Source organism: Miniopterus natalensis, chromosome 8 (genome assembly GCF_054644295.1).
Source record: "Miniopterus natalensis isolate mMinNat1 chromosome 8, mMinNat1.hap1, whole genome shotgun sequence".
Taxonomy (NCBI): Eukaryota; Metazoa; Chordata; class Mammalia; order Chiroptera; family Miniopteridae; genus Miniopterus; species Miniopterus natalensis.
This window is the reverse complement of record NC_142088.1, coordinates 49779257-49797628: the sequence shown is the minus strand read 5'-3', so window position 1 is coordinate 49797628 and position 18372 is coordinate 49779257. Positions and strand designations below refer to the sequence as shown.

At 37.8% G+C, this 18372-nt stretch overlaps 1 protein-coding gene across 2 annotated transcripts in view; it reads right to left on the bottom strand.

Annotated features, from left to right (window-relative positions):
* The window catches only part of PLA2R1 (phospholipase A2 receptor 1), a 93995-nt gene that overhangs the window by 31917 nt on the left and 43706 nt on the right, over positions 1-18372 (bottom strand). For both annotated transcript variants that reach the window (XM_087819816.1, XM_087819817.1), the window contains exons 11-12: positions 10809-10978; positions 501-703 (exon numbers count right to left, since the gene is read on the bottom strand). In XM_087819816.1, coding sequence (XP_087675942.1) covers positions 501-703; positions 10809-10978 — 373 coding nt within the window. The remainder of the gene's footprint in view (positions 1-500; positions 704-10808; positions 10979-18372) is intronic.

Sequence of the window (18372 nt, the reverse complement as noted above, 5' to 3'; positions counted from 1 at the left end):
AAGAAGATTGTAGGTACTGATTTAAATCTAAGATAGAAAGCTGCTTTGCAAAAAGGCATTTTTTTACACACACACACACACACACACACACACACACACACACATCAACCATATGTATTAAACTGTTTGATCTTCAGGTGTCTGGCAAGCTGCAAAAGCTATCCTTAGCAGCCGAATGGTAGGATAGTATTCCATAACAAGGACTTTATTCATTTGTTCACACATGATATGGAATTACATCATTTTCATACCCAGAACAATACTGAGTGGGACCCCAATATCTATACTCATGAGAAAGACTTCAGTGTCATCAGGGATATGTCATTCTTTTTACTTAAAAATTATTTTGAAGTATAACTGAAATGATAGAGACAGTTAACAAACATTAATTAAGCACCTCTGTGTGCAGGCACTGTTCTGGAATAAAGAATTTGGGATGCATGGACAAAACTGAAATAATGTTGGTCCAATTGAGAATGCCCATGTAAACTTGGCATCACCTTGAAGCAGCTGGCCAGACCCGGTTCTGACTCCCAGTCCAAATAGCAGGGGTGAAAGGGCCATCCCTCTTCATGTTCAGTTTTCTCCCAGTTTTCCACTGGTTGCTTGCACAGCGACATTGCTTTAAAGTGTGTACAGTCCTTCACTTCCCAGCGGCCAGGTGGACTCCTCCCTCGCATGACAACACAGCCACCACTGTAGCCTAAAAGCAGAAAACAACACTTTTAACATCAGTCGACCAGAACATTTTGTGCTTGGAAGACCTCTTTAGAGTGTAGAATAACTGACACCTTAAAATGAAGCACCCAGACAAGAACAGTAAAGGTGAAAAAGGATGCTTTATTGGCATAATTATCTCATTTCTCATCCTCCCTGGAGAAAAGAATAGAAGATGGAAAAGTGAGAGAAGAGAAGAGAGACTGTGAAGCTTGAAATTTGGACATTTTGAGCTCAGTTCGCAAATGATGAAAAACTAGAAGCTGTTCCAACTTGAAACTGAAATATCTCCCATATCTCATTAAACACCAACATCCCTCTTCTTTGAATTGTTGAGCTTTTTAACTGTGCAGAAAAAAGTTTAACTCACCATTTTTGAGTATGTATGTATGCTGCACTTTGAGATTCCATTGTGAAAAAATCAACAACGAAAAGCACATAGTGTGTACCCTCTGAGAAGCAGGAAAAAATATATGTGTTATGGACTCGAGGCACTTGCAAGGCACACAACAGAAAACCAAACTGTAAACCATGATAGAGTGGAGAGAATGAGATGAATTCTAAAATGGGGTGAAACTCTGGTGGCAGGAGTAGGGACAGACTTCGGGGAAAAGGGAAAGACCTTCTAGTTATGGACAAACTCCATTTTATTCTTTTTGAACATAGTGAAAAATAAAACTTTTTCCCTAGAAACAATTTCTAAGGTAAGAGCCTCAAGTCTGTCATCAAATCTACACAACTCATAAGACAGCTGAAAAGCACACTTCAAATTTCAGTGCATAGTAGAAAATAATCCCATTCCAAAAACAGAATAAAAACTGAGAAAGAATGAGCTTTTTTCTTGAATCCAGAGTAATCATTTAATTAATTAAATCAACATTCAACAACAAGGAAATGGTGCATCTACATCTACATAACCAGGCTAGGCTGTATATGAGCTGTTAGAGACAGAAGGACAACACAGCACAAAACAAACAAAACCCAACTCTTAATTTAGTGTGAGGCACAAACTCATAGACGCTTAATTGCAGTCAACATAATGTGTGAAGTGCTATAGGGACCATGTGTGCTCAGATTTCTGGGGGAGACTTCAGAAGGATGATGGAGTCTGCCTCGGGATATCAGTAAAGGATCTGCAGGAAGTAAAGTCTGAGCTGAGCTTTGAAGGATGGGAAAGAGAAAAGAGTTTTCAAGGGGTGCTTATAAAAAAGCAAGTGATTATAGATGAAGGATCTGAAGACTTGTGATAATTCTGGACCTAAAGGCGCTTTTAAAAATGTAGTCACTTGGTACTAGATATTTGTCTTGCTTAATTTCCCTTCGGAAGTAATGGTTTTAATTTTTTTTAGATACAGGGAAACTGGCATTATCCTTGTCAGCCATGGTTTGGTTGTTTTATCCTGACAGAAAGACTAAAGAAAGAGAAAATGAAGAGTGAGGGAAGAAAAAAGACAGATAATCTGTACAAAGAACCTCTCCTAAAGGAATGGAAGAATGTAAAACAGAGAAAGAATAAAGGAGCTGAACAATGACTACTCATGCCTTTAACAACCCTGGGTGCACACTGGGTAGCGCAGTGACGATACAGTCCTCATCCGCAAGAAGCTCACAGTCCTGTGTGTGTGTGTGTGTGTGTGTGTGTGTGCATGCGCACTGATACATCAAAGAGACATGCAAAGGTGAAAATGCCTCGTTGTAAACAAGGAAACATAATTAGTGTGACTCACAGAGAAGAAAAGCCAGGTGAGAGAGAGTTGGTCCATAGAAAGCCCATTAGTCAGTTCCATTGACCAGAACAGCTATTTAGTGTTAAAGGTGGAGGGCTGGGGGCCCGACAAGGAGAGAATACAGCATTGCAACCACAGCCTCCCACGTATGGAGCTTTGTAGTCCTGTTGAAATGCAGCCCACAGTCTAGCAGGGTCATGAACAACAGAGAAGATGCTGCATGCTCTGTGTGATGAAATTCTAATGAAACTGAACTGTGGAAATCCACATGTCGTCTACTAATAGGGCTGCTCTAGTGGCAGAGGAAGGAAACCGTGCCCTCCCACCTGGTTCCTCCCCCTTCCTTTCCCAGCAGCCTTTGACTTGGAGCTGGAGGTCTGGGGTTCTAGTCCCAGCACAAACATTTAGTATCTCAAAACTTGAACAGGTTATATTCACCACAAAAAGCTTATCTAAAATATGGGCATAATAATCCCTTTTCTTCTCATGGGTTTGGATGAAAATCAAACGAAATGATGTATTAAAAGGCACCCGGAAAGATATAAAGGGCTACAACCACCCTTAAGATGTTGCTTCTATTCTTATTTTGGCTGTTTTTATTACAAAAGCTGGGATTTTGTGGCATGAATTCTGCCTGCAGGTTCAAAGAATTTTTATAAAGCTTGAATCAGCAAGTTTAAAATGTAATGTACTTTTTTGTTGGTCTTGCATTTTTGCCTCACTTTTCCACACCAGACAATGATTAAATAGCTTTGGTTTTGGATACTATAGATATTCAACTCATCTTCATTAGTGGAAAAGAAGATGTGTGGGAACTGCTGTGAAGATGAGAAGTGCTGCAGGAGTGTTATTGCTCTCCTAAAGTGGTTAACTTAATGGAACATTTGACCCAAATTTTAGAATCTCAGCCCCAAAGAAGCAGTAAAGTGGTATGATAAAGGGAGACTGGGCTAAGGGAGATATAAACGGAATTTATAATCATATATTGTGGGGGTGCTTGCAAAGCCAACTGATAAGGGTAGGGTGTGGGAAAGAGCAGAGGTGGTGTTTCTCCCAGAGAAATGGTTCTCAAATTCGATAACTCTTTTCCCATTGGAGAAGAAACACTACCATCCTCTACCACAGCCGTGAAGCTCACATTTAAACTGATTCTCCTTACCTGTCTCACCCTCCCTTTATCCCCCCCCCCCAGCTCTTTCCTCAAACACGAATGGGAAAACTTTCAGTCAATTAAGAAATCCAATTCACTAGTCTAGCCTCTTCCATTTGGCTAAGCTATCTAACCATATAAGATGAACTGAGCTGGGAAAGCCTCCACCTTCCTCCTCTCTGGCCAAATACCTGAAAACAAACGAGATCTACTTGTGGCCTCAGGGCCAGGAGGGAACCGTAGCTGGGCCTTCTCCATGGAGAAAAGTGAAGCTGTTGGGGCAGGGACGGTGAGCGTTCCTGGAGTTCTGTCTATCCACCTGATACTGTGCTATGCGTTTTATATGGTCCGTTCCCTGTTGAACTTCAAAACTATTTGGGGCAGAGATTAGTATTTGCAGTTTGCAAATGGAAAAACAGAGGCACAGAGGCTTAGCGACTTGCCTAAGTCCACATAGTGAAGACTTGATCTAGAATTTGAAAGCAGATTTATCTGAATCTACTATGAGACAATGTTAAGGTACAGAGTAGGCGGCCATTCAATACAGTTGGTTGAATGAATGATGGAATCTTGCCCTCAAATAATTTGCCTCCATTTCCATGGAGCTCCCTCTCATTCCCTGGTGGTGTTCTCTCCTTTGCATGGCTATAGCATTCCCTTGAAGATCTATGATCACATCTTTACCTTGTATGACAGTTACTCCTAGGATTATATGAAGCACCAAAGGGTGCTCAGATTGTTTGCCCGCGTTTATGTGGTGGCCCTTTCAGAACTCTGATGAGCCTACGGTGGGCGGACCCGTCTGTCCACTGGCTGGACAGGCTTCTTACTTCTCCTCGCTCTGAGCAGGACACTCCCAAGAAAACACATTGGACTTGCTTTACTGGGACCCCATTTTCCTTGTCACTGGCAGATTTCCACTGACTTGGGACAGGTGGGGTAAATGTGCACTGGAGTTATCCCAAGTGAGTGAAAGATGTCTGTTCTGCAGTGGTATCTAGATCTAGAAACACAAAACTTTTGTCACAGAGGCTGGGTTTGGGATGGATGCAAGACAGTCATTTCAAAATGTTTCTTTTTCACTGTGCAGACCTCTATGAAACTCTAATATAACTTGGAAAAGCTTTTTTGAATGTCTGAGCTAGTATGGGCTCATCTGTTTTCTTTCACCATTGAGCAGCCTCCATTTATATTGAATCTCTAATCTAAGGTACAAAATGCATTTTAGTTTCTATGTGTTAGTGTCCTCCTAAGTGAGAAAGGCCCTACTTGCCATTTTCCCTTTAATCAGTGACACTAGTTAATAAGGATCAAAACTGTTTTTCCTATTTCACCTGAATAGTTATTTCTCTCAAAATAACAAGCTCCATAGAGTTTCTTTGTTGTTGTTGTTTGTTTTAATAAAAGCATCAGAACTTTCTAGTGTTTTGAGAACAGGGGATTTTGGCATGAAAGAAAAGAAATACAGGCGTAAAATAGGTTAGGCAAAAACCTTGTAGTCCTGAATTCAAATGGAAAGTATCAGTTTGAACTTGAGAAGTATTTCTTCATACACACACACACACGTGCGCGCGCGCGCACACACACACACTTTCCAGCTACATTCACAGAAACGATACAAACCAACAAGCAATGAGCACTTCTATGGGTGGATTGTGATATTGAAATAATACTATTTCCCATTCAGATGAACCAGGGTTCCTTGATGAAATCGATGTTTCTAGGTCCAGAGCAGAAATATACATCTTGTAATACCATATAGCAAGGAAGCTATTATTAGTATTATAATAGGACTTGGGAGGTAGTGCTTGAGATTTTCATTTTCATTAAAAAAAGATAATAATAGTAGTGGATTAAAATATATCAAATATGTTTAAGACCCTTACTTCACAGTAATGCTAAAAAAAACTGGTTACTGTTGTAGGATGCTTATAAACAAATAACCATTTAAAAAACTAGTAAAGGGAAAGAATTAAGTATTTATTCAGTTTTTCCTATGAAAACTGTGTCACAAAGGAACAAAAAGTTGATTGAAAGAAACTACACTTTTATAAAAATATACACTACCCCCCAGCTATGAATGAAAAAACCCTTCATGAATCAATGGATCTAGGCATTGATCATTAATGACTGCTAACATTACAAAAAGTGAGAAAGTTGGATGTTATGAACCCGGAGATAGAACACACAGCCACCTATAAAATGTTTTTTCTAAAAAAGATAAGAAAATCTGAATTGGATTAAACCTCTGATTCTAACTTTTAAAAATAAAAATGCTAATTTTATGGAAAATAAAGAGGTAGAGTAGCACATTAAACAAGATATGGAGATACAACCAAAAAGTCCAGACTGTAGGATATTCTATGGGACAAACAACCCTCTTGCATCAACAAATAAAAAAGTAAAAGGCAGGGCCAAGGAAGAGGGAAACCTAGAGATTAAAACAGGTTTTAGGAGATTTACCAACCAATTGCAATGCATGAAACTTTTTGGGATCTCAGTTCAAACAAATTACATTATATAATATTTATGAGTCATTTTGAACTTTGAGCACTAACTGAAGATTTTTTATGAATTATAGTTAATTACTTTTAGGTATGATAATTGTATTATATTCAGGTTTTTTAAAAAGAAGTCCTTATCTTTTAAAGATAATACAAAAATATTTATGAATAAAACACTATAATGCCTGAGATTTGCCATGAAACAACACGGAAAGTGGGGGTATAAATGAAACAAAATGGACCATGAGTTGATAATTGATGACATCTGGTGATGGGTGTACGGTAGTTCATTATACTATTTGGAGAACATAAGACAACGTTGAAACAAATGGCAGGACTATGATTCCACTACAGATTGACTATTTTGATAATCTGACATAGGAGAGAGTTTTGGCTGAGTTTATTAAAAAACTGCAGGCTTCCTATTCAGGGGTCAATTTAAATAGTCAGTCTGGGCTGGATTAAGATTTTGACATGGGAACTAAGCTAAGTAATTTGAGTGTGTGTGTGTGTGTGTGTGCGCGTGTGTGACAGGCAGGAAAAAATAGTGATTTAGGATGATGTTTCTGCAAGCAGTAATTTAAAAGAAAAAGGAAACACAGGGGCTCTTACATTGCTATTTTCTCCCCAAAAGGATTTACATTTTCATCTTAGTCAGAGACAATTTACTCAATGTCAGTCAGCATGAGCCGCCACACCGAACATCATGGTATTATTTTTGCTTCAGGGAAAAGAGAAAGAGAGTAATGCCACTCAAATTACGCAGAAACTTATGAATGACAAGGAGCTCTGCTTCAATTCTGGCTTTTAGACATCCAAATATGCCCCAAGGAAGGTAACATTAAAAACCAAGACTTTTGTCTACTCAAAATGTATTAATTTATTTTGACAGGTATAGACATTCTTAACCAAATTCTAAAGTATATTAGAAATGATACCTGAGCTTTTTTTTTTTTTTCCAGTAAAACTGTGACATGGGACTTTACTATTCTCTGCATTTTAATAGTATTCATAGATCTGTAGAATGAAAGGTTGTGTATTAAGTGAACTGGGATGTTTCTTGTTTAGAGCTATGCAAAGTCACCAGTTACTATATAAATTTTCTAAAGTGCTGCTTATACATACAAAAAAATTTTGTCTTAACTTCATCATCTGGCATACATCTTTAAAAAGTAGTTTTATAAAACAACAACAAACTATATATTTTAGAGCATTTTAGGTTCACAGGAAAATTGCGTGGCAAGTGCAGACTTTATTTATGAGCCCCGCCCCCACATATACAAAACCTCCCCCACGGTTGGCATCCCATACCACAACGGTTCCTCTGTTAAAATCTATAAGCCTGTGTTGACACATCATTATCACCCAAAGTCCACGGTTTAAATTAAGGTTCACTCTTGGTGTTGAACATTCTACAGGTTTGGACAAATGTATAAAGACATATAGCCACCATTGTAGTATCTGGAAAATCCTCTGTGCTCTGCCTACTCACTGTCCCTCCCCACTAACCCCTGACAGCCGCTCATCTCTTTACTGTCCTCATAGTTTTGCCTTTTCCAGGATGTGATATGGTTGAAATCATACAGTGTGCAGCCTTTTCAGACTGGCTTCTTTCACTTAGCAGTATGCATTTAATTTTCCTTCATGTCTTTTCACGGCTCCATAGCTCATTTCTTTTTCAGCGCTGAATAACATGCCATTGTCTGGATGTGCTACAGTTCATTTATCCACTCACTTACTGAAGGATTTCTTGATTGCTTACCAGTTTTGGCAACTATGAGTAAAACCTTTATAAAAGTCCATGTATGGGTTTTTGTGTGAACGAGTTTCCAGTTCATTTGGGTAAATACCAAGGAGTGTGATTGCTGGATTATATAATAAGAGAATGTTTAGTTCTGGAAGAAACTGACAAACTGTCTTCGAAAGTGGCTCTGCCATTTTGCATTCCTACCAGCGATGTGTGAGGTCTTCCTGTTGTTACACAGCCTCATAAGCATGTGGTGGTGTCAGTGTTTTGGATTTTGGTCATTCTAATAGGTGTATAGTGGTATCTCATTGTTGTTTTGATTTGCAATTTCCTAATGACATATGATGCTAAACACATTTTCATATGCTTACTTGCTATCTATATATCTTCTTTGTTTTAGGCCTTTGTCCATTTTTAAGTTGGGTTCTTTATGTTCTTGCTGAGTTTTAAGAGTTCTTTGTATATTTTGGATAACAGTCTTTTATCAGATGTGGTTTTGGCAAATATTTTCTCCCAGTCTGTGGCTTGTCTTCTCATTCTCTTGATACTGTTTTTCTTAGAGCAGAAGTTTCTGGTTTTAATGAAGTCCAGTTCATCAATTATTTATTTTGTGGATTGTGAATTTCATGTCCTTTTCATACCCAAAGTCTTCTAGATTTTTTATTATGATTTCCTCTGGGAGTATTATAGCTTTACATTTTATATTTAGGTCTATGATCCATTTTGAGTTAATTTTTGTAAAGGGTATAAGGTCTGAGTTGTATGTAATATTTCTTTATTTTATATATATATCTTTTTTTGTTAATCCTCACAAGAGGATATTTTTCCATTGATTTTTAGAGAGAGTGGAAAGAGAGAGAAACACTGATGTGAGAGAGACACATTGATTGGTTGCCTCCCTTTACCAGGAATCAAACCGGAGACCCATTGAGCCATGCTTGGCCAGGGCTCTTTATTATCTTTTAAATATCCATGGAATCCATACTGATGTCCCCTCTTTCATTTATAATATTTGTCTCTTCTCTCCTTTTACTTAGGGAGGCTGAGTAGAGGCTTATCAATTTCATTAATATTTTCAAAGAATCAGCTTTTGGTTTTATTGATTTTTTAAATTTCAATTTCATTGATTTAAGCTCTAATTCTTCTTATTTTTTTTTCTGCTTACTTTGCATTTAATTTGCTCTTCTTTTTCTAGTTTCCTAAAGTGAAAGTTTATATTATTGCTTTTAGGTATTTCTTTTCTAATGTATGCATTCAATGCTAAAAACTTCTTTCTAAACACTGTTTTTTCTGCATTTCACAAATTTTGATAAATTGTATTTTCACTTAGCTTAAAATATGTTAAAATTTCTTGTGAGATTTGTTTTTTGACCCATGTGTTATTTAGAAGTGTATTGTTTAATCTCCAAGTACGTTGTGATTTTCTGGCTATCTTTCTGTTATTGATTTCTAGTTTAATTCCACTGTGGTCTGAGAGCAGAGCGTATATGATTTCTATTCTTTTATATTTGGGAAGATGTGTTTTATGGCCCAGAATGTGGTCTGTCTTGGTGAATGTTCCATGTGAGCTTGAGGAGGATGTGTAATCTGCTGTTGTTGGATGACATAATCTATAGATGTCAATTACATCTAGTTGATTGATGGTGCTGTTGGGTTCAACTTTGTCCTTAGTGATTTTCTGCCTGCTGGGTCTGTCCATTTCTCGTAGAGGAGTGTTAAAGTCTCTGACTACAATAGTAGATTATCTACTCCTTGCAGTTCTATCAGTTTTCCTTCTTGTATTTTGTCACTTTGTTGTTAGGTGGATACACATTAAGGATTGTTGTGTCTTAGAGTACCGACTCTTTTATCATTATGTGATGTCCCTTTTATCACTGAAAACTTTCCTTGCTCTGAAGTCTGTTCTGCATGAAATTAATACAGCTGTTCCTGCGTCTTTTGATTAATGTTAGTATTTCTTGATCCTTTTACTTTCAATCTACATGTCTCTTTATATTTAAAGTGGGTTTCTTATAGACAACATATAGTTGTGTCTTGTTTTTTTAATCTGTTCTGATAATCTGTCTTTTAATTTGTTTATTTAGCCCTTTGACCAATATTTGGTGCATGATAGTTATTATTATGTTACAACGATATTTTGTTTCCTCGGGGAAGAGCCTGAGGCCCCTAACCCATTTACTCCAGATACAAATTTAGAGGCAACCTATGGCCTATTATCTATTGGAATAGCCCTGATGGAGATCCATAGGTAACAGAGGGACCAAGTCATTCAAATGGGAATTCACGCTCAGGTAAAGGGGTGTTGAGCCTAGGTTGGTGACTTAAGCTTAATACAACGGCTTAAGGCTTCCTCCACAGGGGCTGGTTCGAGTGCAGGTTGTGGCTAAAGCCGTTAGCTTCTCTGGAACTGGCTATCCTGGCGCAGTTTCATGCTTTGGGGTCCAGAGCTGAGTACAAAGGGTGAACTAGTAGAGCTGTAACTCTGGAATCTTGCTAAGATACCACAAAAGCCCATAGAAGAGACAGACTAAGAAGAATGTTACCTAAGTACTAGGCCAACATTCCTCAGCAAGTCACATGGCAGTGACTGTGCACTGATGAAATGTGCCCACATGTGCCCATTTACTGTGCTCATTCACTGTGAAGTATCAGGAACTAGTCTTGACTGAGTAATCCCCTGGGATTCTTGGAAAGAATTTAAAAGGGAGAAATTGGGCTTCTGCTAATAAAGGCATGTGAGGCCCTACGCAATGAATTACACCTTGCACATGTCAAATAACCTGTGTGGTCGTTTTAAAAACAACCAGCCATCTGTCAGCCCCTGAGAACCTGTGGTAATTATTTTAGCTTACTTATGCATTAAGAAAACATTAAGGAAGGACCAAAGGAGGTGGGCCAAGGGGTAGGAATTTGGAGCAAAGAAAAGAGGAGGGAATGGTGGTGTCACGGTTCCTTCTACTCACGGGGCTGGTGTGCATTCCAGTGTGTGTACCGCACCGGCTCAGACTTCTGCCCCACTGTCTTCCAGGTATATTCTCCTGTGTCATTCTGGTCTTGGAGAGCTATCCAAAAATAACTGTCCTTCGTTTTTACCACACTACTGATCAAACTGGTAATAAAGGCCTGTTCAAACCTTAAAAAGGGAAAAAGGAAATGATTATAGTAAGTTTCCGGGCAATAAAAACTGTCATTAAAACATAATAAGGTGCACAGAATGGCACCAGGATAAACCTTTCTCATGAATTCTTTAGAACACAGAGTAGAAAAATACCCAAAGACCCTGAACACTTATTAATATTATTTATTAATAAATGCGAAATGTCAGTGCAGTTCCCCAGAAACATACAAGTGTGGAGAATTTGACTCTTACAGACAGGACCTAATTCTTTCATGGCATAGAGTTTAGCTCCAGTTTCAAAGTGTAGGTGGTGAAGTCTACAAAGCCAGCAATAATACACTTTTTGGCACAATGTGCCCTATTTTCCAATCAGGGCACACAGCACACACCACCTCATAATGTGCATGAGATGAGGGGTTGGCGGAGGGGAGAAGGAAGGATATTGTGCTTTTCCGAATGAGCATCTGCCAACAGAGTTCACATGTGCCCACCCTGCACACTTGCCTGGTGAGAACAAAACAGAGATTGGAGAAGCAATTTCATGTCTCCTACATCAGTTTATGCACAGGCACATGAGTCCTTGGCTTATTCAAATGTGTTCAGATGTGCAAATTCACTGAAGATAAATTTAAAATCCTAGGAACAAACCCAAGGAAGTACAGCCAGTAATATTTTCTCCAAACAGCTGAATGAGTTAGAGTTTACTGATTGGTGGAAATGCTCCCTTCCCAACACAAATACATCAGAAGCAGAATCTAGAAAACTTGTACATAAACTTTCCCATGACTCCTAAAAGAAAAATGTGAGTATTAAAATTTAACTAGCATTGAAATGTTAAGCTAAGTTGGAGACTATCTTGTAAAATTTATTTTCAGTACATATAAAGTTTTGAAGAAACATTTCAAACAGAGGTGATTTTGGGCCAGATTTGCTGAGTCAGTGGGAAAGGAAAGGCCTTATGAAATTACCCAGGAAACCTAACAAGAAAGCAAATTAGACTTTTTCATTCGATTTTAGATTTTTATGACCATGCATCCTTAACTTGCAAAGGGAAGCAAACGCAATGGGGTCACTCAAGAATAGAGGAGTCTCAAAGGAAACAGGGGAGAAAGGGAAACAAACACAAAGGAGTGAACTCTTAAACTGCCTATGAACACCACGAGTGGCAGTTAGAGGTCTTAGGATCCATGACACTCATCTTGGTGGAGTATATGGATTTTCGTCCTGCTTTATAATCGTCTGCAGGTACCTTTGTTAATAATCTGACTAGCACACATTTGAAATTAGAAAAGTTTTTCTTAGCCAGGTTGCAGTGACAGAACCTTATGTAAATGTGCTTCAAAAGGAAGGTAGATAAAGCTAAATATTGTCTAGATGCTGTTGTAATTTTCCTTATACTTCATTGGTTCATGCTCTCATAACCTTCCCCCCCTGAGGCAGAGTTGCATTGTTAACATGCCCAGAGCCCGAGACTGCTGCGCGAGGCCAGCAAGGCCCTGCACCATGCGGCTGTGACCGGGACCACCACTCACTGGGCTGGTTCTAGAACCCCAAAGGGCGTTGCTGGCTCTCCCATTACTTTGTACTGTGGCATCAGTCGGATAATGGAGAGCGAATAACATTGTCTGTGAACTTGGACTTCAGTATCATTATTCATGACATTTTGCTTTTGTCCTTTGTTGATTTTAGGTTTATTTAGTCCACTCTGATTTGCTACTTTATCTCCATTTATCATTGCTTAAAACAATAGAAACCTTCCGCTTTTTAATTGGCAAGTATATTTGTTAAGTAGGTGCATAGGATACTCATACATTAAATCTTAAAACCTTCGAATCAAAACAGGATGCTAGTTTTCTCAGTCCAGTTTAGAAAGAAGATGGCATTGTTAATAAAGAAATTCAGCAAATATATCTTTCTTCTAAACCATATACTCTAAGAAATTAACTCTGGATAAGAGCAGGCAATCTCTTGAATGTCTGTTTTCCATCTGATTAAAAAACCAAGAGAACACTTTATATTCTTTACCACTCTATTTGGTTTCAAACACTAAAAGGATTGCAAAACCTCTGGCTTTACAGTAATAGAGCAGACAACCTTTTAAAGTCTTTCCTGGCCTTGTGTTTAGAATTCCTCATTTGCGAACACTCCAGAGCTTTATGACATCTGGCCTTTTTGTTTGTTTTCACTGAGGTTGTTTAATTCAAATGTTATGATTTAAGGAACAAAAAATAACCATATGTACATGGTTTAATATTATTACTTAAAGCAAGATAAAATGTTATCTCGAAGGAATTCAGTAAATATTTTTTGTTAATCTTAACAAAAAATACCCACAAATGATAATTGTTAGAATCAGAAAGAAATTAATTTTTCCAATCAGATTCTTTAAAAAGTTAAGAAATCAAATGTGCGTTTTTAGTGTACACAAGAAAAATATATCTTGAACTTCCATCAGCTTGACAGGAAATTGTTGCTCATGGTGCTAATCATTAAATTTTAATTTAAAAATGCAATTTGAAGATAGCAGTACATGTGTTGGGCATACATTGACAAATATTTTTATTTCAAAATAAACATTTTGCATTTCAAAAGTATATACTTCACCCTGGCCAGAGTAGCTCAGTGGCTGAGTGTCGACCCAGGAACCAAGAGGTCATGGTTTGATTCCTGGTCAGGGCACATGCCCAGGTTGCAGGCTAGATCCCCAGTAGGGGGCGTGCAGGAGGCAGCCGACTGTTGATATTTCTCTCTCAGCACTGATGTTTCTATTTCTCTTTCCCTCTTCCTTCCTCTCTTTCTAAAAATAAAAAAAGCGCATATACTTCAAAAGGAGGTATTTTATACTTAAACCTCTAATTGAATATTATATTTTTTCATCAGTTTAGCCAGTGACATATATAGTTGGGGGGGGGGGGGATGTTTCTTGTCTGGGAACAACACAGTACTTAGCAGAAAACAATACTGTGATTGTGTTTGTATTACCCAAAAAAAGAGACTGAAAAAGTAATACATTGGAAGTAACTTCACTAGAGAGCTATTTCAATTAAAATAAAAAAACAAAACACCACAGTGTTAGTTTTTATATATAATGATCTGGTTAGAAGGGACTCCGTTTTGAACTGAGTAATTGCAATTGGATTTTTCCCAGTAACACAAATGTTAACATTTTTAATGCCATTTTAAAGTAAATTACTCTGTTGCTGAACTAATATAAAATGACAAATTTCTTTCTCTTTCTTTTAAATAAAAAATAGAAATAGACTACCAATAGTTTTAAAATGGGAGAAACGCATCATGATCATTATTGCAAGAAGTTTCTGGTGGCATTCCTCAAGAACTAGAAATGTAAAGTTTTTGAATATTGTTTCTTACAAAAGGCTATAAGGGAAATACAGACTTAGGAAATACACAGAACTAAACCTGGAAGAGCAAACACCAAAGCGTTAATGGCAGTTTCCTTTGGGGTGCGGAGTGGGGTTGGTTGCGGGGAGAAGAGTGGAGGTGAGGGTGCACTTTCTCTTTTCAGTCTACATTCTTCTGGTTTGCTTGAATTTGTATCAGTGAGAACGTTTTTATTGTATAAGTTTAAAAAGAGTAATTAAAATACTTTTAAAAAAGAACATTAACTGCCTTGTACCAAAAAACCCAGTTAGAACTAATAAATTCCGTAAAGTTGCAGGACACAAAGTCAACACACAGAAATCAGTTGCATTAAACAATCTGAAAAGAAAACTATAAAAACAAATCTATTTATAATAGCATCGAAAAGAATAAAAAACTTGGGAACAATCTTAACTAAGAGGTGGAAGACTTATACATTGAAAACTACAAAATACTGCTAAAGGAAATTAATGAAGACACAAATAAATGGAAAGTCACCCCATGTTCATTAATTGGAAGACCCGTTCTTAAAATGGCCATACTCCCCAAAGCAATCTACACATTGAATGTAATCTCTATCAAGATCCCAATGATTTTTTCTTTTTGCAGAAGTAGAATTTCAGGGGATCCTGAAATAGCAAAAACAAAGATAAAAAAGAATAAAGTTGGAGGTCTCATACTTCCTGATTTCAAAATTTACTGAAAAGTACAGTAATTAAAATGGTGTTGTACTGGCATAAAGACATAGAGACCAATGAAGCAGAATACAGAACCCACAAATAAACCGTCATATGTATGGTCGAGTGATTTTTGACAAGGGTGCCGAGACAGCAGTGGGAAGGGCAATATTTGCAGCAAGGATGCAGGGGAAACTGGATTTCCACTTGAGAAAGAATGGAGTTGGACTCTTACCTTACACCACTTACAAAAATTAATTCCAAGTGAATCAAAGCCCTAAATTTAAGAGCTAAAACTATAAAACTCTTAGAAAAAAACATAGAAAAAAATGTCATGACGCTGCATTTGGCAATGATTTTTTGGATATGACACCAAATGCCGAGGCAACATATAAGAAATAGATAAATGGGACTTAATCAAAATTAAAAACTTTTGCACATCTAAGGACTCTATCAACAGAGTGAAAAGGCAACCCACAGAATAGGAAAAATATTTGCAAATTATGTATCTGATGAGAAATTACTATCCAGAATATTTAAAGAAGTCCTACAACTCAGTAACAGAGAACAAACACTCCAGTTAAAAAATGGGCAAAGGACTTGAATAGACATTTCTCTAAAGAAGATATACAGATGCCAGTAAGCACATGAAAGTTGCTCAATATCACTAATTATGACATGAGTGCAAATCAAAGTCACATGAGATACCATTTCACGCCCATTATGATGTCTATCATACACACACACACACACACACCCCAACACAAAAACAAAAACAGAAAAGAAGTGTGGCCAGGATGTGAAGGAATTGGAACCCTTGTGCACCGCTGGTGGGAATGTAAAATAGTGCAGCTGAAAACAAGTATAGCTGTTCTTAAAAAAATTAAAAATAGATTTATCATATGATTCCAAATTCAATTTCTGGGTACATTACCCAAAAGAATGGAAAGCAGAGATTCAAAGGTATTTGTACATTCATATTTATAGCAACATTATCCACAATAGCCAAAAGGTGGAAGCATCCTGTGTCTATTGATGGATGGATGGATACACCAAATGTGATATATACATACTATAGAATATTATTCAGCCTTGAAAAGGAAGGAAATTCTGCACATGCTACAAGATGGGTTGACCTACAGGAACTAGGCCAAATGCAATAAGCCAGGCACGAAAGGACAACTACTGGATGATTCCACTTATGAGGTAACTAGAGTGGTCAACCTCATAGAAACAGAAAGTAGGATGGTGGTAGCCAGGGGCTGGGGGCAAGTGGGAACAGGGAGTTACTGTTTAATGGGTACAAAATTTCAGTTTGGGAAGATAAAAATTTTCCGGAGATGGAAGGTGGTGATGGGTGCACAATAATGTGAAAGTACTTAATGCCGCTGAACTGGGCACTTATAAATTGTTAAAATTATAAATTTTATGGTAGGTATATTTTACCACAATAAAAAAAAGTTAACTGCAAACATGTTTGAGAGATATGGTGGTTGTAGAAAAATAGCAGAGCTGTCAATATGCTTGAAAATAATGCACATTTAAACCTAGAAGAAAATGAGATATTGCAGGATTTCTCACTTTTGGCAAAATTCACACAAAATTGAATGGCATTTGGATTATTTTGTGGCAAATATTCCATGACCGATTGATTCAAGATTTAGATATACATGCATTTAGTCAATGGTCCATGGTAACTTTGGAACTCAAGCTCTGCATTCATGCTCTGTCTGCAAGTGGCCAGGCTTATAAAGATTTGGTAACAGCAAGCAAATAAAATGCTGTTACTCAGCAATAGGGTCTGTTTTTTTTCCCCTCTTATTCCACAAAGTGTTAAAAGTTCTAGACCAGGAGCAGTTACCAGATAACAAAAAAAAAAAGTAATTTGTAGCAGGTGGCTCTAATTGTGTCTATCAAACCTGTCGCTCACTTGTGCAGAAGAGTGTAAAATCAATTAGCAACTACAAGCTTGGGTACCGGTGAGTGACAGGAGTGCCTTCACTCAAAGGGAAATCAGTAATGGAAGAGGATGATTACCAGGGCTGCCAGTGGACACTCCTGGATCTGGGGACTTTCCATCTACTGCCCAACCTTCTCAGACAAAAGATGCTGTTGAAAAATATTCAAACGTGTACTGTCGCTCGAAGAGCAGTACAGTGCAGGTCTTTATTTCTTACCTCTTGGGGTCTGAGTGAATAAAGACCAGGAGTATGAGGCCCTTCCTTCCCTCACCCTGCATGCCTCGTGTTGAAGTCGCTGCTTTGGATGTAGACATGTTGGCAGAGCGGTGCACATGTATGTTACCTGTCTGGGACAGATGCCTCACTGGGGCCAATGTGTGGCGCGGTGGGGGCTTGGCTGGTGACTGAGCACCAGCACAAGGTCACCTGGGTGGGCCCAGGAAGTCGAGGCTGGGACAAAAACAAACTTATCTGTGCCATAGTTCTGCTTTAGAGTTGGACCCCACATTAGTATTGGCTGCTGAATATAGTTAATGAAAGAAAAATGTTTAAATATTCACAGTATACTCTTGCATCTAGTTCTAGGGGAAATAAAAGTGTTTTTTTCTCAATAATTTCTATCATTTGCATGAGGTCCCCAAAGGTGTTTAGAAAAGGAAGCATTTGGACTCTAACAGATTTCTGCCTTACCTTTGGTCACTTTGACATTGTGGGTTATCTGTAATGTCACTTTGAGTTTACCCATTTATTGTTATTCTACCTTCTTTACTTGTTTTATGCATCTATTTTCTATCTCTTTAGCCGCTGGCCTGTAAGTAGCACCAGACGATTACACCATGGCTTTTATTTCTTTTGTACAGCATGCCAATATGGTGCCTCTCTCAAATTAGGTATTCAATAAATAATTTTCTAATGAACTCTTGAGTATTGAATTTTTACAAAGTCAGATAACACATGAAAAGTAATTAACACAGTGCGAGGTATGTGACAGGCACTCAATGAACATCACACACACACAGAAAGACTAAGACATTAAAAAGGTAAAACAATTAGACTTATTTTCTTCAGTGAAAACATAATTAATTAAAAAATACTTAACAAAAGAACATAGTTTCATTGGTCAGGCCCCTGAATGAAGTCCTATGTTGACTCACTGACTGGAAGACTTCCAACCTGAGTTACTCTTGAAACCTTTGAGAAAATTAAAAATTGAGGATAAAGGCTTTTTCCCACCTAGCAGCTATTCTGGGAAGGAGAAAGGCAGAACTAAAAACAACACTAGCTACTTCAAAGGTAGAGCTATACTCTGAAGGAAGGGTCTCCTGAGCATAAAATGTTTCACAGGGCAATTTATTTTGCCAAATGCTGTCCATTTTTTCGGGTGTGTCTG